At 62.4% G+C, this 19,146-nt stretch overlaps 1 protein-coding gene across 1 annotated transcript; it reads right to left on the bottom strand.

Moving 5' to 3' along the window:
- Positions 1 to 85: 85 nt before the first annotated feature.
- Positions 86 to 18,306, bottom strand: PHLDB1 (pleckstrin homology like domain family B member 1). Its single transcript, XM_027737718.2, has 26 exons — positions 18,220 to 18,306; positions 16,912 to 17,013; positions 16,355 to 16,478; positions 16,109 to 16,279; positions 14,092 to 14,217; positions 11,581 to 12,665; positions 10,563 to 10,805; positions 10,353 to 10,490; positions 10,089 to 10,226; positions 8,045 to 8,173; positions 6,692 to 6,847; positions 6,490 to 6,600; positions 6,215 to 6,304; positions 5,591 to 5,707; positions 4,683 to 4,820; positions 4,104 to 4,253; positions 3,551 to 3,718; positions 3,110 to 3,226; positions 2,912 to 3,005; positions 2,661 to 2,705; positions 1,952 to 2,243; positions 1,756 to 1,846; positions 1,524 to 1,670; positions 1,165 to 1,384; positions 1,001 to 1,086; positions 86 to 738 (listed from the first exon to the last, which is right to left on the bottom strand). The coding sequence occupies exons 1-26, from the start codon at positions 18,304 to 18,306 to the stop codon at positions 598 to 600; spliced, it is 4,506 nt and encodes a 1,501-aa protein (XP_027593519.1). The 3' UTR covers positions 86 to 597.
- Positions 18,307 to 19,146: the final 840 nt, after the last annotated feature.

Genomic DNA, 19,146 nt, shown 5'->3' with positions numbered 1-19,146 from the left:
TCACCTCAGGTTCCCTCTTCCCCGCCCCCCCCGTCCAGGGGAGGCTCTGGTCTGGCCAGACCAGAGGCCGCACAGAGGGGCTGAGCCTGGTTCATGAAGTGCTTTATGGCTGGGCAGCCCCACAATCCCCGTCCGGCCGTGGCACGGGCAGGACACCGATTCGGAGTTACAAAAGGTTTACAAAGAGGGGTCTGGGTCTACCACAGCGGGGGGTCCTGTCCAGCTGGGGCCTCACCATCCCTCCCTGGAACACTGTGGCAACAGCCTTGAGTGTGGTTAAGTGTCGGCCTCAAATCCAGCACCTCCCCAAGGCAGAAAGCTCAGGCCCTGGCAGCTCTTTGGCAGCTTCTTACATTTCAGCACTTTTTCAAATAAATTTTGTTTTTAAAAAGTCAACATAAAAAATCTTATTCCCTTGGCTGAGCAGGCCATGCTCAGTGCCACCCAGCATGGGCCCAGTGTAGCTCCACTGCTATGGTGTGCACAGCCCTTGGCACAGGGTGCAGCAGGGACTGTGGCTCCCGCAGAAGCTCCTCACTGCTTGGGATCCTCAGGAGTCTGTCCAAGTGGTGGATCTGGGGTGCACAGCACCACCCCTCAGTTCATGAACTGGGTGTAACCCTCTGCCCCGGTGACAATGACGTCCATCCAGATGCGCATGGCTTCGGCCGAGGGTGCCACCATGTAGTAGAGACGGTCATGGGTCTTGACACAGAAGGTGAGTGCAGGGTTGGGGCTCTGGAGGGGAGGAGGACAGGATCAGTGCTCTGGCCCCTTTAAGCAACAGCTTTCCCACCTGTGCCCCCCCCCAAAGCCCAGCACTGGGGTCCTGCCCTTGGCACCCCAAGGAGCTGGCTCCATCAAAGGCCATGGACCACTCCATGAGCATCCAGCAGGAGCTGCCCTGCTGCTTCTTGCACGCTTGTCAGAGGGCAATGTGGGAGAACGGGGATGCCCCCAGGGGCTCCCAGCAGACACCAGAGCAGTGCCCGGCTCCCACCTTTGCAGCACTGCGGAGGTGGTCGTAGTAAACCTCTTCAATGGCTTGGAAGTAGATGACACCCTTCAACTTCGTCTCGTGTTTATCTGCCCGAGAGAGAGAGAAGTGTTTTGGATTGTGGGTGATGGCACGGGGACGGGGCGTTGGGCGGCACAGGGACTCACCCATGTAGTAGGAGAGGGTGCGCTTCATGCGGTCAAAGACAAACCAGCGCTTCTTCCAAGACTTGATCTTGCCCCCCATCTTGACCAGGTAGCCCTTGCACATCTTCTCAGTCAGGATGACGTGGTAGCAGGTGTCCACGCTGTGGCCCGAGGACTCAATGTGCAGCCGCAGGTTGAAGTCCTCCTTGCGGATGGGGAGGTACCGCGTCAGGGGACGAGCCTGGAAAAGCAACACAGCCCTGCAAAGCCCACCAGTGGCAAGGAGAGCCATGTCCCCCCACTGGGACCCTGGGACATCAGTAGGGAGCCAGGTATTCCTCCCTGGCCAGGCTGCTAGAGGGTGGCAGCCTGCCTCGCACCTGTGAGAAGTGCTTCTCCCGCAGCTTGACCTCCTTCTCCACCAGCTTCTGCCGCCGTGCAGTCTCATCCTGCAGCCGGCGTTCCAGCTGCTCCCGGCGCCGGCGCTCGTCCTCCAGCGCCTGCCGGCGCAGCTCCATCTCCCGCTCCTGCTGGCACACACACAGCAGCTCAGCCCCAAGGACTGGGGACCTGCTCCCCATCCAGCTGCAGCGCTGGTGTGGTCCCACTCACCCGGGACTCCATCAGCCGTGACTTCTCAGCATGTGCCTCCTTCAGCATCTTCTCCATCTCCTCAATCTTCCCTGTCTCCATCCCGCTAGCACTATAAGACAGATGCAGGTACCGCTGCAGCAGGAAGGACCTCGAGCCAGCAGTGCACCACCAGAGCAGGCTGTCCCCCAGGTGCAGGAGCTGGCCCCAGGGTTACCTGGAGATGTTGTCGGGTGAGCAGGCAGAGTTGTTGCCGGTGGAGATGCTGGTCTCCATGCTGTCTGAGCTCTCCAGGCTAAGGGTGTCATATGCGTGGTCCAGCTCCTCGGCCCGGGGCCCAGCGCCATGGGGACGGTGGTGGTGGAGGATGGAGTGATGCACGAGCCGGGGGAAGGCAGCAGGGAAGGGGGGCTGTCCATGCAGGGCTTCCCACTGGGACTGTGCCTCGGCAGCCGCTTTCTGCTTCAGCTCCGCAAGACGCCGCTTCTGCTCCTCGATCACCTGCTGACCTGTGCCATGGGAGGAAGGATCATGATGTTGAGTTAAGTGTGCCACACTCAGAACCGCACTGTGGTGAGTGAGGAGGTAGCACAGGCAGAAGACACCACAGGCTGGAGCCAGGTAGGGATGGCAGCAGCAGAGGTGGGAGTTGCTGTCACAACTCTCTGGCAAGCACAGCAATCTGTCCAGGCAGGAGGAGGGGGCCCGGACAGCCAAGGGGGCACATGCACCAGGCTGGCAGGAGCAGGCTGGGCAAAGCATTAGCAGGTTATGGATGCACAGGGTTGTCCCTAAGCAGATGCTGAGAGGCATCTGGGGTCCTGGGCTAATCATGCCCCTCTTATGCATGGCAGAAGGTGCCAGCAAACAGCCATGCTGCTGCCTCCGGGCTGCTCCAGGCAGTCCAAGTTGCCCCACATCTCTACCTGGTAGATCACCTGGCTGCAAGGGCTCTGCTGGGAGCAGCTTGGCTGGAGACACGCCGTCGGGCGGAGGGGTCAGGAGGAGGAGAGGGGGGAAAAAGCAAGAGACTGTGAGAGAGGCACTGCATCCCTCCGGAGTGCTGTTGCTCCCACCCTCGGCCGGGCTCCCTTCTCCACTGCCCAAGTCGCAGCGGGCGCAGCATCTCCCAAAGTCCCACCACCCCTCAGAGCCGGGACGCGGAGCCAGAGCTCACCCTTCTGCTGCAGGGCCAACTGGCGCTTGGTCTCGATGTCCTGCAGCGTGGCCGCCAGGTTGCGGGGCAGGCTGCCCGCTGGGCTTGGGGGGCCCTGGGCAGGACAGCAGGGGATCAGCTGCAAGGATGGGGACGGGGCCTGGCACCGGGAGCGTGTGACCCATGGCCAGGGTGCCCGGGTCCCCCTGGCAGCTGTACCTTGGGCGAGGGGCTGCGCCCCAGCACAGAGAGGTTGAGCTGCGAAGACGAGGGGGTCCCACTCTTCATCCGAGGGGTGGGGACACCAGCGTCACCCTCTGTTTTTGCACGATAGACCTGGGCACAGAGACATGGAGGTGAGAGGGACATGGGGGACTGCAAAAGCCCCCCTGGACAGATGGCTCATCCACAAGCAGGGCTGAGCATCCCTTCCCCAGATTCTGCCCCACGTCAGTGCCATTCTGGCAGGGCTGCAGGCAATAAGAAGCAGGGGCTGCCTGCCCCAGGCAGCAGGTCTGCTCTGCCCCTGCCCACGGCAGCAGGCAGGGGCCTGGCAGCACTCAGGGTGCAGGGTCCACAGGAACATCCCCACACTGCCCCACTCCCGCCATGGCCAGCAGCCCCAAAGCCTGAGCCTTGGCAGCAGGGAGCCAGGATTACCTGGAGAGCCTTGTGACAGGAGTGAGCTTTAGCTGGAAGTGGAGGAGGGGAAGAAGGAGGAGAGACAGGGCAAGAGGAGGTCTCAAAGCCAGCCATGACCTCCTGGTACCATTTCTCTAAATCAAGAGCCGGGAGGCACACGGGGCCTCCTGGCAGCTGCTGCTCCATCTGGAGAGAGAGGCCATGTGAGAAAGGATGAAGGACAAATGCAGCAAGAGGGACAGATGCACAGAGAAGAGGTAGCATCCCTGCCTGTGCCTGCACCACTCCCCCAGAATTTGACATGCAGACCCCCAGGGATCCCATGCACTCCCTGGCTAAGTCCCAGCAGCTGTAGGAGCCCTTTGCTGCTCAAGAGAGCTGATCAAGCAAAAAGACCCCCCTGACCTGCCCCATGGGCAGTGAAGCAGCAGACAGGACAATGAGGGGTGTGTAGGCTGTCAAGAGCCTGAGCTGCTGCTCAGCTTCATCTGCAGTTCTCTCCTTCCCATGCATCCCCAGCACCTCCCAGGGAGAGGACAAGGGTCCCAAGAGAGGGAAACAGGGCACAAACCTCTGCAGAGATGAAGGGAGAAGAGAGAGATGAAAGAGGAGGAGGAGCGCAGGCTGAGGATGAAGGGGCTGGAGGGGTGCAGCCCAGCAGGGAAGCAGCAGGGGTGTGGAGGCTGCCCAAGATGCCTGAGAGTTGCTCAACGGTCACGTACTGGGCAAAGAGAAGCATATTAAACCAGGAGAAGAGCAAGGGCAAGCAGGCACAGGGGAATGAACAGGCAGCTCCAGCCTCCCAAAGGAGGGTGCCATGTCCCAGGAGGAAGAGCAGTTGGTACTGCTGCTACCCTGGTGCTGGGCACCAGGTCAGGTCCCTGCCTGCTTTGCATCCTCCTTGCTTGGGACCAGCGGCCAGGACTGGATCGAACAGTCAAAGGGCCACTCTCCCACTCTGCTGGGCACCTGCTCTGCTCCCCAGCCCTGCTGCCAACACATCCAGAGCAGGTAAGAAGTGCACCCTGGCAAGGAGACCAGGCAGCTCGAGCCTCTGCTCCCCCCTCAGCTGCAGCCAGACAAGTCCCCTGACCCGGGATGCAGCGGGCAACCCAAGGGAGCAAACCCGAGCATGCTCTAGGGCGGGTACCTCGTCGGCTGCTGGAGGTACAGCAAGCAAGAAAGAGCGCTGAGCAGCAGCAGGGGCAGCAGCAGAAGCTTTAGTGTCCAGGCTGGGGCCGTGAGCATTGCTGCAGAACCTGAAAACGTCAGACAGCCTCATGTACTCCTAGAAATCCACGGTGAGGGAGAAGGAGGAGAATTAGACCCATGTGCTGGCATTATGGCACTGACTGCAAAGTGGGAGCAAACCTCCCTGTGCACACATGACCCAAGACTGCCTGCCCAGCCCTGCCCTGCCCTGCCCTGCCCTGCCCTACTGCTCACGGCAGCCCCAGTGCGCAGCACTGTGTGGGGAGTGTGGTGCCCAAGCTGGGCTGGGTGTGCTGGCACCCGCCTCCCTCCTGCCTTCGGCACAGCTCTGCTGAGTGCCTGCTGAGGAGAGACCTCAGGGTCCCCCAGGGCCCCTGGCCACAAGCCCTCCCCACAGTACTGAGGCACCTCAAGCTGCACCGAGGCAGCTTAAAATCCACTTCCACATCCTTTCTGAACCAAACATGCTAAAGCTTGTGGCTTGCTCTTATTTTAGGGAAGCCAGGCTAGCAGGACCCTACAGGATGCTGCCAGGAGGTGCCCAGCCAGAGGGTAAGTGGTGGGCAAGGGGAAGCACAGGAATGCCTGTGCCCCACAGCACCACATCGGGGTTAAAACAGAGGGCAGCAGCAGGAGCTGGGATGCCCGTTGGGCTCAGGAGAGCACCTGGAATCAGGGACTGAGTGTTAATGAGCAGAGCTGCCAGAGAGCTAAATGAGAAATGCTCCAGCCATGCTGCTGCAGGGCTGCCCTGCTGCCTGGGGGTGACGTTAGTCCACGAAAGGGGTCTCTGCCAAGGAGGGGCAAGCGAGCAAGCACGTGCAGTTAGTCCTGCTAGTTAGTTACCTCTTGTGCCTTGGGGTAGGAGCGGGTGGCAGGAGAAGCTAAGGAGGCAGCTGCTGCTGGCAGGGGGCTCAAGGACTTAGTTCCCTCCAATAGCTCATAAGGCTCTGAGAGGGTCTCCTGTTGGAGGGTAAAGATCACGTAGGCAAGGTGGGCACAGGCAGCAAAGTGGCAGCAGCAGGAGTCCCACTGCAGGCAGGCACAAGGGGACTCTGCCATCCCGCCCCTCTTCCCAGCAGCAGGTCTGGCAGCACCACAGCTCCCAAGGGCATCATGGTTCTGGCTCCCCGTTCAGAGCCACAAGCAGGACAACAGAGTGACTCATTCCCACCTAAAAGTCCCCTGTACTAGCACCAAAACACCCCTGCATTTGCTCTCCAGCAAGGGTGGGACCTGAAGCAGTGCTGTCCCAGATGTTGCTCTGTTGCATTTCCCTCCTTCCCTCCCAACCTCTGCAGCCCATGGAAAGACTCTGAGTGGCTGGGAGCACCTGGCTCTGGCCAGAGGGTGCTTGGGAGCATAGGAGCCATTGCAGAGCAGAACTTGTGGTGCACAAGGCTCATCCCCACTGGCAACAGTGGCTCAGGAGAGCAGCCCTAGGCACCGTAGCCCCCTCTACCCACTTACTTCTCTGAGAGCCGAGGACATTTTGGGGAAGCTCCTGCCACCTGTGACGAGCTGGTATCGCCTCTCCAGAGACATGAGCTTCTCATTCTCCTGCACATAAGGTGACAGTGAGAGCAGAGACAGCTGCTGATGGTTATGAGCACCCCATGGCTGGTCCCCTCCCAAGCTCACCCTTCCTGCCAGCACTCTGACAAGAGCTGGTGCAATCTTGTCCCCTGCCTTGAGCAACCCCCAGGGTCAGGGAGCCCCTGTCAGGCCCCTGATCCTGGCATTACCTTCTGCAGGAGCTGCAGGACACCACTCCGCTCCCTGGTCAGGCGCTCGGCCTCCTGGGCACTCTGCAGCCGAATCTGGGCAGCTTGGGCATCCAGGGCAGCCACCCGCTCCTGGGGAGCAGGCAGCAGGGATGAGCTGGTTGCCAGCGAGCCATGGGACACAGCCTGGATGTGACAGACCCACTGCCCCCTCTGCCCCTACCTTCCTGCGGGCGATGCTGCGGTTGCACTCGGCCCGGCTCTGCAGGAGCTGCTTGCCTCGTGCCTCACGCTCCTCTTCGAGGCGGCTCTCACGCTCCAGCTGCTGGAACTCCAGGTCCTCAAACAGCTTGGCCTCTGTCTCCAGTGCCTCTGCCTCCTTTAGACACACAAGGGCACAGTAGATCAGTCCCTCTGGATGGGCAGCTCCTCATCCTGCAGGCAAGCATCCCACAGCAAAACCTCCTGCAAGTCCCCACATCCTGCTGGTGCTGGCCAGGAACAAGAGCTCATGGCCAAGCCTGTCCGCTGTGCCTGGTGTGGGCAGGCAGGCAGCTTTGCCTTCTGCAGGGCACCAGAAACATGGGAGACATTGCCAGGAGCGTCTGCCACAGGAGACGGCAACGGAGAAACCCAGAACTGGCCAGGACAGAGCAATTACCCCCATGAGATGAGGAGCTCACCAGAGGCAGGGGCTTCACCCAGCCCTTGGAGACCAACTGCCCCTGCTGAACTCCATCTGGATTGGAGCCATGCCCTGACAGACAGCAAAACACCACGTGCCAGCGTAACCACCAACATGCAGCCCTGCATCACCGAGCCAGCGGGCAACAGAGCCCCCACAGACAAGCACTGTGCTGGACAAACTCCTGTGTGTCCTCCCAGCCTTCACGCATCAACAGCACATGGCAGCACTCAGCTCAGGGCCTGCCTGTGCCACCCTGGCAGCCACTGCACCGTGCACCCTTTGGGGACATGTTTCACCCTGCTCCAGGAGCCAGGCAGCTGGTGCTCTCATGGCACAGCGCTGGCGTGGTGGCTACTGAGGGCTCCCATACACCAGGACCACTCCATCGCCACCCCTGCCCGCCACACCCGACCCACAACAAGCATGGGGATGCCTGCCCAGAACAGGCTGTGGCAATGGGGGTTTATCTGGGCAGGCACCAGCCATGGGCTGGGGAAAGTCAACTGCTTCTGGAAAATACCAGATAATGGGAAAAAATGCTGTGGACTAGCAGTAACATAAACCGATGGTGCCGTGTAAATAAACACTCTCAGGAAATAGCGGGAGGCAGCCAGATGAGGATGCGGTGGTCCCCAAGGCTCCCCAGCCTGCCCTCCTTTGCAGGGCAGGGTCTGTGCTCGTGCCCTGCCTGGTCCTGAGGAGCTCTGCTGAGCCAGCCCTGGGCCCGGGCGAGCAGCAAGCTTACCAGGACGGTGGTGCCCGGTGCCAGCTGCCTCCAGCCCGGGTGTGATGCTCCCAGTGCAGCCCCGGCTGGCAGGGAAGAGCTGGCCTAAGCTGGAGCGGAGGGAGGTGGGCCATGGTCCGGGAGGGGTGGGGGGAGACACTGACCCTTCGCATCTGCTCCCGCAACTGTTCCCGCATTGACTCGGGGCACTTATCAAGGTGGCTCTTCGACTCATGGTAAAGCACCCGGAGTTGCTCTAGCTCCTTCCTTTCAGCATCAATCTTTGCCCTTTCCTGAATCAGGGGAAAACAAGACAAAACAAAAAAAAAAAAAAAGAAAGGAAAAGAAAAAGGAAAAAAAAGAGAAAGAAGAGAGAAAATACACTTCTCAAATGGGCGCCATGCAGAAGCTGTGAGTTAGAGCAGGAGAGAGAGGGGGGTTGTGAGGAGGAGCATCAGGGCAGCTACAGTGGGGCGGGGGGGAGGGAGCATAGCAAGAGAGAGCAACAGACGTAGGAGCTGGGTCCACGGGGTGTTAGAGGACTTACAGCCAGCCCTCAACCTCAGCCCTGTGTTTCCAAAAACAAACTTACAGGCAGCAAAAAGATCAATGCTGATAGCATGGATAAAGTCATCCTGATCCTGCACACAGCTGCACTACATGCACCCTCTGAACAACCACTAACTGGCTTTGTTAAGTGCTGCTCACCATTGGAATGCTGCCAGTTAAAGCACTGAAGGTCCTGAATGCAGCCTGAGCGCATGGACCACCCTCATCCATCAGCAGGAGAGGGTTGCCAACGGGGCAGCAGTGAAAACAGGAGGATGAGGTCCAGCCATGCTGCCAGTGATGGTCAGGCTATGTCAAGTCAGTAGTAGAGCAAACACTTGCTCCTGGGCCTGGAATGAGGGGGAATTGACCCCAGCCCTCCCTCCCACTGCCACAGAAGCAGTAAAATGGGGCCAGCAACACAGGGCTGGTGTAGGGGCACCACCTCCCGCAGCACCATGGGGCTTGGCATCGGGAAACGCTTGCTGCAAGGAACAATGCTCCACATGGAGATGGGGGATGCATCAAAAGGGGTGCCTAGGGGCTCCTGGGCATACAGAGATGCCAGAGATGACGGTAGAGTTCGGAGCAGGCACTGTTAGTGCGAGTAGTGGAGGCGGGTTAGGAAAGCGGGCACTCAGGTCAGCAGAGAGGTTGAGATGGGGATTTCCCTGTGCTCTTCTCCTGGCTCTGCACAAGGCTGTCCCTGGCTACAGATGATGCCTACAAAGCACTGGAAGACCAAAACCAGAATAAAACCCCCAAACACTGCTGGCAGGTGCTGATGGCTGCTCTGCCTGGCCACAGACACCCTGACAGCCCCAGTACCTACAGCCATGGGGCCAGCCAGGGCCCCAGGGACACTGGTGCCACATCACAGTGGCACAGAGCTGCCAGTGGGACCCAGGCACAGACTGCACAGGACCACTGGCCTCAGGCAGCGGGGAGCTGGATTCCAGCAGCTCTCCTGCTCCAGAGCAGCTTACCCAAGGTCATACCACACTGCCTGCAAGGCAGTGGGATGGCCAGCAACCAGCAGCTGGGACAAGCATGTGGTACACGCAGCAGCATGCGTGCCTTCAGGCTATAACTGCACCACAGATGACTCCAGGGAAAGGGGGCCAGGATGTCTTCCTCAGCCACTGAGATGAGTTAAAACACCTGCAGTGATTTCCCAGCCACCTCCAGCGAGCTGAATGCTACAGCAGCAGCTGCCTTCACTTGTGCAAATGCAGCAGAGTGAGGTGACTTGCCACAAGATGCAGTTCCCCAGCAAGGGCAGGGAATGGGCAACGCCAAGACCCCCACTTCAGCACTGCCCACCACAGGCAGCAGCCACCTGGAAAGCCCCACACAACAGTCTCCCTGCCAGACCCTGCCAGCGCGACAGGCAGCAGTTGAAATGCTCCCCTAGCATCAGCTCAGTTCTCCTCTGGCAGGGCTGTTGGACAGGCTGTTGTCCCAGGCAGACGGACAGAGAGACAGATCTCCCCACAACACAAACCAGAGGGGCTGCTCCCCAAAGCCTCTGTGGAGCCCAGGGTCTGGAGAACGTGTCTGCAGGGGAACACTGCAGCACGGGGCATCATGGCACTGGCTGCAAGTGCCAGGGAGGGTAAGGCACAGATGGTGACAGTGCAAACCTGCAGTGAGGCTCACCTTGTCCCGCTCCTTGCGGATGCTGGCATCCAGGCTGGAGAGCTTCTCCTGTAGCTGCTGCACTGCTTCCTGCTCCTGCCGCAGCCGCGCCGCCTCTGACTCCCGCTCACCCTGCAGCAGCGCCCGCTCCATCTCTGCCTGGACAGGCACAGCCACATCAGGATGGCTGCCCCAGCTGGATCTGGCTCATGCCCATGGAATTCAGCACTGACTGGTGAGGGCAGCAAGCAGCAGGGGACCTGGCAGCGTCCACTGACTCCTCACCTCTCGTGATGTCTCCTGCAGCTGCTGCTCCAGCTCCTTGACACGGCCCTTCAGCTGGTCCAGGTGGCCGAGGACGCTGGCACGCTCCTCCTCCAGCCGCTGTGCCTCTTTGGCCCGGGGGCCTGTCAACTCCTCGTGCTGTGGAGAGGGCTGGTTGGCATGGCACGGTGCAGCATGGAACAGCACAGCGTGGCACAGCTGTCCCCTTACCTCGTGGTGGGTGCTCTCGGTGCTACTGCACTCCTCCTTCAAGTTCTCCTCATCTGATTTCTCCAGGCTCTCCCTCTGCCGTAGCTCCTCAGCCGCACGGCCCAGAGCCACAGCACCCCTGGGCACCCGCCGGCCAGGATCCGCATCACCAGCCAGGAGCCGGGGCACGTCACCCGGCTCAGTGCTGTCCGTCTTGGTGTACTCAGCACAGAGGTTCAGGATGGTCTCCAGGCGCTGCCGCTCCTGTGGGGAAGAACCGTTAGCATGGCACCCGTCCCAGCACGTGTCATGGCCAGAGCCCATGGGACCCTGTGCTGATAGTGGACACCAGGATATGGGCTCACTGCTTGCCCTGCTGCACGCTGGGATGGGCTGGGGACGTCACAAAGCACGATGCAGCTGCACCAAACCCCCCGCAAGAGCCAGGCACGCGATGTGCCAGGAGCTGGAGACAGACTAATTACAGGCAGCAGCACTGGCCGCTGAACGCCTCCGCTATTTCCAGGCGGTGACTCAGGCTACCCACGCTGGGCGTGAGTCAGGGCTGAGCAAACAGGGCCCTGGCGGCTCGGCCTCCAGGACAAACAGAGACACAGGCAAACCCCACCCAGGCAGCTGCCAGCTCCATAAAAACTCCATCGGCCCTAAATATAGATGCAATGCCCACAAGAGCCATGGCACTGCCGCCAGCAGAATGGCCCTGGCAGGGATGGATGAGACGTGGATAGTTTTGCACAGCCAGGGGCGCCACTGGCTTCTGATGGCAGCCCCAGAGCCATGCCGACCCCACCAACTTCCCTGGGCTGCTGCAAGTTGGGGGCTTTGTACTCCCAGAGAGCTGCTGAGCACCCATGGCCATTCGTGGCCATAATCCCCCCAGATAAGCCAGCAGCCTGGCAGCTGCAGCAAATCCCTGAGAGGCAAGGGCCGGGTTTTAAAGTAGCAAATAACAGAAGGTGTTTGCAAAGAGGGTGTCCCATGCTCAAATGTGTCCCCCCCAACCAACCCCAAGGCTCACCAGGCGCTCCATCTCCTGCTCCCGAACCCGCTCCTGCCGCTGCCGCCGGTGGTACTCCAGCAGCTCATCCTCATTGTCGCTGATCTCAGTGATGCTGTTCTTGCGCTCTCGTGGCCCCGCTGGCAGACGTGGGTCCCCCAAAGGCTTCCTGGGGGCACGGGGGCTCTGATGGGGCGAGGGCATGGCCGGTGAGCTCAGCCCATATGTTGGGCTCAGGCAAGTGCCAAAGCTGGGGCGGCGTGTGGAGGTCTCTGCCAGCAGTGGGGGCGAGGGGCTCCCAGCACCTCTCGACTCTTCCAAGCCCTTGCGCCTTGCACGGGGACTGCCAGGCACCTCCCTGCCCAGCCGGGGCTGTGGGGAGGGGGTGTCAGGAGCTGCCCGGGGACTGGCAGCCCGGCGTGACAAGGAGGGGCTCAGGGGGGGCAACTCCCGCATGCTCTCCATGTTCCTCCGGGCCACCCGTGGGCTCTCCGGGGGCTGCAGTCGGGCCTCTGGGACCGCCCTGCTGGCAGCCTGTCGGCTGGGCACCAGGGAGTCCCGCGGCTCACGGAAGGGGCTCGGGGGCCGCTCCTGTAGGGCCGCCCGTGGCCGCGGTGCCACCCTGGGTGTCAGCCGGGGGCTGCCTGCCCTATGGTCGCCGAGCCTTTCAACCGGCCAAGGCTCACTAGGACTCCCACTGGGCAAGGTGGGTGGCTGCACAGTGTGGTTGTAGCTGGAGGAGCGGAGTGGGACAAGGGGGGGCACAGGTGGCCCCTGCTCCTGGCTGCTCAGCGAGGGGCTGGTGTAACTGCTGCTGCTGGCCGGGGAGGAGAGTGGAGAGAAGTTCTCGTAGCTGGAGCCTCCCGAGGCAGCCCCGGGGCTGGGTAGGGGGGACAGGAGGCAGCGTCCACCCCCATTCACCACAGGGGAGAGAGGGGACCGGCCACAGGCTGGCGGCTTCTGGATGCCAGGGGATGCCGGCTCCTCCAGCACCAGTGAGTCCATGATGTCCTGCAGGTCCTTCTCAATTGAGCTGACGAGGGAGCTATGGCTGGGACACCCACGCTCTGATGGCTGGTGGCCACCGTTCACTAGGGCCTCGGGCTCTGCAGGGAGACATAAGAGCAGGCAGTCAGTGTGGTGTGACCCCCCATGGTCCCTGCCTGGGCTGGGGTTCCCCAAGGCAACCTGGCATTGTTCCTCCATGCAGCCTTACAGAGCCAGAGCTGGGTCACAGCCCCTCTTCTCTGCACCTCAAGCTGCCTGCACCCTCACTGCCACCCTCTCTCACTTCGACTGGGGAGCCAGGGCTAGGGAGGAGGCTGGAAGCCCGCTGGCCCCATCACCCAGGAGACAGAAACCTGAGAGCACAGCCCAGCCGCCCACTCTGACATCCTTGTGTCGCAGCTCCCGGCCCCAGTTCCCGGAGAGCAGCTGCCTGCGCCAGCCACTGGGACCCACCACTTGCCCCTGGCACATTCCAGCTCCCCAGCAAGGGGTCAGAGATGCAACAGCCAAAAGTTGCTGACCTGCAGCGTGTCCGGACCCACTGCCACGTCACCTGCAGCCTCCCTGCGCCCCTGGCCAGGGTGCCCCCGCCTGGGCTGCCCTGTCCTCCCTGGGCAGCACCGATGTGCCTGTCACTCAAGGGACGAGCGAATCACAGCAGACGCGGAGCCCAGCCAGGACAGCGTGCCACCCAGGCTGCGTCACCCCCTGGCACCCAGCAGCTCCCCCGCAGCAGTTGGCAGTGCCTCCACGCCTGGAGAGCTGTGCCACAGCCCTATCTGTGTGATCCCGCCCAGTCCCGCATGGCAGAGGGACCACGCAGGGCCCGCGCCAGATTCTGTGCAGTCACAGGATGCTTTGCACTTGTATGATGCTCCTCGGCCTCAGCACTTCCCCGCGTCCCTCCTCCCATCCTCCAGCTGTGGCCGTGCTGCCTTCCTGACACACACGTGGCATGGAGAGGCTGCCAAGCTCCTCTCCCTGTGCCAGGGTGTGCTGGTCAGGGCAGGCAGAAGGGCTACCAGCCCAGGGATCACTGCCTGGAGTTTGGACATCCCCAGGAACCAGGCACAGCTCTGGCACTCAACCCATCACCCCGCGGACAGGCAGACACAGCAAGATAAGCAGCTCGTGAAATGAAGGACAGCAGTCAGGGAAACGGCCTTCACAGCCCCAGCACACCCGCCCTGGCATGTAAACACAGGCAGCCGGGGGGGCTCCGATGGGTGATGGCTCTGCCATGGCCAGGCTTGGCAGAAGCAAGAGCTTTGCCTCACTGCCCCCACAGCCGCGCTCTTTGAAATTATATTAATCATTAACAAACATCACCGCAGCTGCCGTAGCACGCTGAGATGATGGACGGCACATCTGCAGCCAGGTATGAGCCCCACTCCCAAGTAGGAGGGCTGGGAGTCCAGCAGGACAGGGCTGGGAGAGCATCACATGCCAGGAAGGCTTATGGTGCAGGTCAGGGAGCACCTCAGCATCTGCCTCACCCTGCCTGGGACAAAGGGGGTCACCTACTTGCTGGCAGCCCATAGAAAGCCGCTGGGCTCCTGCCTCCCGCAGGTATCATGCTCTTCATCCACTTGGCCTCAGCAGGGTGGTTGAAGCGGAGGAAGGTGGCCTGGCCCAGGCAGATGGTGCACCCTTGGGAGAGAGGAGAGGGGTCAGCTGCTGGCTGGCAGTATCAGAACGATGCTGGAGAGAGAGGAGATAGGAGCCAGCATGGGGAGGCAGCAGGGCGCTGCTGGCCCTAAGATGCATCCCCGGGAGGGGAGCGGGCTCCTGCTGTCAGCAGAGGCTTAGGGGAAGGCTGAAATCCAGGTCACTCCCCAGCAGCTGCCGGCAGCGCGACGCAGGCACAGGCACAGCTGGGGTCCCCGCCGGGGGCTGCGGGGGAGTTGGCGGCACTCCAGGGCCTGCGCGTCTGCCAGCTGCAGACAAGACAGCTCCTGTCCCTGCCCGCAAAACACTTCTTCTTGGCCCAAAGTGGCAGCCCTTTCGGGGCAAGGCTGCCGAGTGGCCCTCCAGAGGAAGGCAGCTCAGGGTGCAGCACCGTGGGCTGCCCACTGCCCGTTCGCCCACTGCCCGTGGTGCCAGGAAGCCTTGTGCTGGCAGCGGGGAGCAGCAGGCGGCAGAGAGGCTCGGTGCTGCCGACACACCCCGCTTTGAAGAGCCTGCCAGGGCCCCGGGGAGAGGCTCACTCCTCACCAACAGCCGGAGCCGAAAATCCCTTGCCGGAGGGGATGTGTTTTTTGGAGCACCCGTCAGCCCAGGCTCGCAGCGAGGCGAGCGAGAGGCCGTACAGATTAACCGCCATCGCCGCCGCGGGGGCCTGGCTCCCCTGTCCAAGTGCCAGCGCGAGACGAGTCCTGTTCACCCCGGCTCAGCGAGGGCATCCCGCCTGCCAGGTGGCAATGCCGGCGCCCGGCCCGGGAACGGCTCCTCTGTCGAGAGGCATCAATGCCCTGCCCCTTCCCCGCGTGCCGGCACCAGTGGAGCCACGCGTCGCGTCGGCAAAGCAGGGTACCCCAACCCGCACCCCGAGCGCCGGCCTGGCAGCCCCACGGCTCGTCCCACTGTGGCAGGGCACAGGTGCCCTCCCTTCCCCGCCGTACCCCTGCCTGCCCCCACCGGCCCCCGCGGGCAGTAGAACGGGGTACTCGGCTGACCCCTGCCCGCACCCCACAGCCCACCTGGCCCTCGTTACCCACCATGGGACCGGCGGGACCCGGCAGGACCGTCGCGCCGGAGCCGTCGCGCCCCTTCTCCGGCGGCCACGTGGCTCCCATTGTCCCCCGCGGGGACGCCCGCGGCAGCGCCCACGCGGGCGGCTCCCCCCTCCCCGGGGAGGGACGGAGAATGGCGCGGGGGGGCCGCAACGCCACCGCCCGCGGGGAGCACCGGGGCTTTGTCACCCGCGGAGGGACGGGAGCGAGTCCCCCCGCCAGGCGCAGACACGCGTGGCCCCGCAGCGCCGCACTCACCGTACCACCACCGCCACCGCCGCCGCCCGGGCAGCTCCGCACCGCCCTCGGGGAGGGCCGGGGGGCCGGGCCTCGCCCGCCCCGCCCGGCCCGGCGGAGAGTCATTCCCAGGAAGCGGGATACGGGACGTTCAGGGATGGCGTGGGAAGGGGCCCTTGGCCCTTGGCTCTGCCCCTGCTCCCTCCCCAGGAGCGGCCATGGGGGACCCGCAGGGTCCAAGCCCTCCAGCCGCGCAGGCAGACTGGCGTGTCCCGGCAGCCATCCCTCGGGAGGATACCTGAGGTGGTTTTCCTCTGTCATCTCCCTTCCAAAAGCCGACTTAGCATCTCCCCTTGTTCTCCAAAGCCCGCCCGGCTCTCTCCCTCCCCACCTCACTTGCTGCACTTGGCAAAGCCGGTTCTCAAACTGTTCTCAAACATGCCAGCCCAGGGTACAGAGGCAGGACCATCCCAGCTGGGATATGCAATTACAGGATGGTTCTGCCAACACTCTGATACCTGATGGCACAACTCCCCGGGTGAAGGCTCTGGCGAACCCCAGCCCGTTCCTACCTTGGGTGAGGCGCGTGGGCCGCCGGACAGTCACACCATCGATGGCGCAGGTGTTGCCACAGGGGTGCAGGGTGAGCGTCCCCTGCACGTTCTCAATGTAGCAGTGCTGAGGCACCAGCCCAGGGCCTTGCAGGACAATGTCTGTCGTGGCCGTGCCGATGGTGGTCTTTCCTGCCAGCAGAGAGGGCAGCTCAATGTCCCTGCTGCCAGCATGCCCGCAGGGACTGCCTGGCAGCCAGCACTCACCTTCCTCCAGGGGCAGGAGCGTGATGGCAGTGCTGAGTCGGCCGCTGCCCAGGCTCACCAAATGCGGCTTTTCCGTCTGCACTTTTAGCCCCTTGCCTGTGTCAATCAGGTCCAGAGGGCTGTTCTGCAGGAGAGGGAGGGATGCTCACAGCTCCCACAGATGCAGCTCACTCCCCTGCACTGCCCAGCGGGCTGGTCTGCTCCAGAACAGCCACACGCACAGGTGGGGTCATTGCCCAGGCACAGCCACACACCAGCAGGACCATCCAGCAGCAAGACACAGGAGATGAGGGCTCTCTCCTGCCTGTGCTATCCACCCCAGGGAGCAGAGGTGAGCTGCCCTGGGAGCAGATCTCTGGGGCTTGGGCTGCATCTAAGAGGATCTGAGCTACCAGCTGCTTAGCTCAATGGGCTTTGCCGACGATCCCATAATAGGATTGGGGTGAGGAGAGGCTGGAGGACAGCACCCATGGTAGGGCTGGCTGTGGAGGAGAAGGGCTCCCAGCCAGATTCCCCTGTTCCCACAGGGCAAAGGTCCTGTGGTCCTGTGTGCTCACCTGGATGACATTCTGGACTCTGTGGGTTGGGCTGGTGGGGGTCCTGCCAGATGCCTCCATGATGCCTGCCTGGAGATACTGGATGCTTCTGGGCACGGGTTGCTGCCAAAAGAAACAGAGAATGGCAGCACAAGTGACCACAATGGGCATGGCCTTTATGTATTCCTCCTGCACATCACACACTGAGCATAAACCCTACCCATTCCAAACCAGCATTTGCCACCAACAGGATGCCCATCCTGAGCTCCCGTTTCCAGTGTGTCAGCAGCTGCCTGATGTCAGTGAGCATCCCTGCCTGCCGAGGCACACATTCCCATCTGCCCAGGGGATGGGGCATGCCCATCCCACATGCATGCCAGGTGTCAGGACAGACATGGTCCCAGAAGGAGACGGCATACGTGCTCAGTTTTGGGGAGGCAGTGTAGGAAACACACACCCTAAACCTCAAGAGCGGTGGACAACCAGACCTCCAGTGGCCACCAGTGGACAAAGACACACAAGCACAGGATCTGGCTGTCCCCAGCAACACCTGCCTGCCATGCATGGCATAACCCAGGTACCCCTGAGCGTGTCACCGGCACCTGTCCTGAGCACCCAGGCACACACCTCTGCTCCCACGCAGCCCAGCAGCAGCAGCAGCTCAGGGTACACAAGCTCAGCTGTCTGTGCCATGTCCCTGCTGAGGTGGCACACAGGCCCATGGCTGGCAGGGTTGGCTGCCCCTGGAGTAGCTATGCTGCCACTTGTTCTCTGCGTGGGTGGGAGGCAGTTTGGGAAGGAACGATTTCCGTCACCCGGCACTCACGCCATGTCGGGATGCTCCAGGGTTACTAAATTTACCGTCTGCTGTTCCCCATGTCCCTCCCTTCCGCCCAGGACTGGCCAAGTGCAGCTTAACCCTTCCCATGCAGCCCAACCAGGGAGTACTCTATCCCCGTTAGGGATCCCGATCACAGGCCACCAGGAGGAGATCCAGGCTCAGCCCCCGGGAACATTGCCCGCTGTCCCGCCAACCCCCGGAGAGACCCCCGCAGCTCGGCCAGCACGGGGCTCAGCTGCGGGGGCGAGTGAGCGGCTATTACACACTGTGGAAAAAATGAAACGCTGGAAAACACCAGGCATGGGATCCAGGGCTGGGATGAAGCCCATGTCTCCTACGACACCAGAGTTGGCTGCCCCACAGCAAGGTCTCCTTGGGGACCGCAGCCACCCCACACAGAATAGGGACAGCTCAGCTGGGGCAGGAGGAAGCAGAGATGCAGTACCCCAAGAGCAGTTCACCAGTGCCCACCAGCTGCCTTCCCTTACCTGCCACCTGGTCCTGGAGCCGAGTGGGACCCTCCACGGCAGGGTGCCCATGTCCCCCATGCACTGGGATGCTGCACTTCCCAGCATCTGGAGACCCTGCAGCCCAGCTGAGCCCCTACCCCTTGCTTGCACACAGACCCGTCACAATGTCTGGAAAGGAGGAAAAGCCAGGAGGGGCCAGGCTGCTGCACAGGAAGGGAGCGGGGCCAGGGTGAGATCCTGCGCCGGTGTTAACTCCTTCCCAGCACAGCTGTACTGGTGAGACCAGGTGAGAACCATGGGGGACCCCTGTCCCCTGGGCGATTGTCTGCCCACATTCTCCACCTAACACCCCCCACTCCACAGGCAGGCCTGCCTGCCCATGAGCCGGAGGATGACCCTGGCATCCCACCGCTGCCCGATGCACCGTGTCCCCCAGCACTGCCCTCCATCGGAACCCCTCACCTGGCTCCTCACCACGCAGGGGACGCCCGCCGTTCCTCCCAGCCCGTCCCGCTGGGGATGCAGCCCCTCTCCAACCGGCTCTGCCGTAGGAATGCGGGGCGGGAGCGCAGCCGCCCTAGCCGGCGCCCCACTGCTGGGATGGACAAGGCAGCCTTTCTTCTCCCACCGCCGCCTGCAGAACGCGCTGCTTGTTCCCGCCGTGGGAAGCGGTGAAGGCAGCAAATGCCAAGGGGTCGGGCTCGGTTACCGCCAAACAGCCCACGGTCCCCGTGCACCCCGCGCGCAGGGCTGCCCACTCAGCCTCAGCCTCCTGGAGGACAAAAGCCCCTTTCTTCCTCCCGGCGCAGCCAAAAGCCTCACCTGGGAGGACGCCTAGCCCCGCCGATGCGGGGGTCCTGCCAACATCGGGCGGGCTGCACACAGACACGCTGCCCCACCGCGCCCCTGCACCCCACTGCCCGCAGGCTGCGACCCTCATAGGGC

Source organism: Pipra filicauda, unplaced genomic scaffold (assembly GCF_003945595.2).
Source record: "Pipra filicauda isolate LSUMZ 115617 unplaced genomic scaffold, ASM394559v2 scaffold437_size563383_pilon, whole genome shotgun sequence".
In the NCBI taxonomy this organism is placed as follows: Eukaryota; Metazoa; Chordata; class Aves; order Passeriformes; family Pipridae; genus Pipra; species Pipra filicauda.
The sequence above is the reverse complement of the archived record's forward strand: the minus strand, read 5'-3'. Positions and strand labels throughout refer to the sequence as shown.

Bases quoted from the DNA above. Each gene is read 5' to 3' on its own strand.
- PHLDB1 (XM_027737718.2), bottom strand. From the start codon at position 18,306: ATGCTGGGAAGTGCAGCATCCCAGTGCATGGGGGACATGGGCACCCTG. The intron at 16,479-16,911 runs GTGAGCACACAG...CCTCTCCTGCAG, and splicing joins GAGTCCAGAATGTCATCCAG to AACAGCCCTCTGGACCTGAT. The intron at 6,848-8,044 runs GTCAGTGTCTCC...GTGTGTCTAAAG, and splicing joins TGCGGGAGCAGATGCGAAGG to GAGGCAGAGGCACTGGAGAC.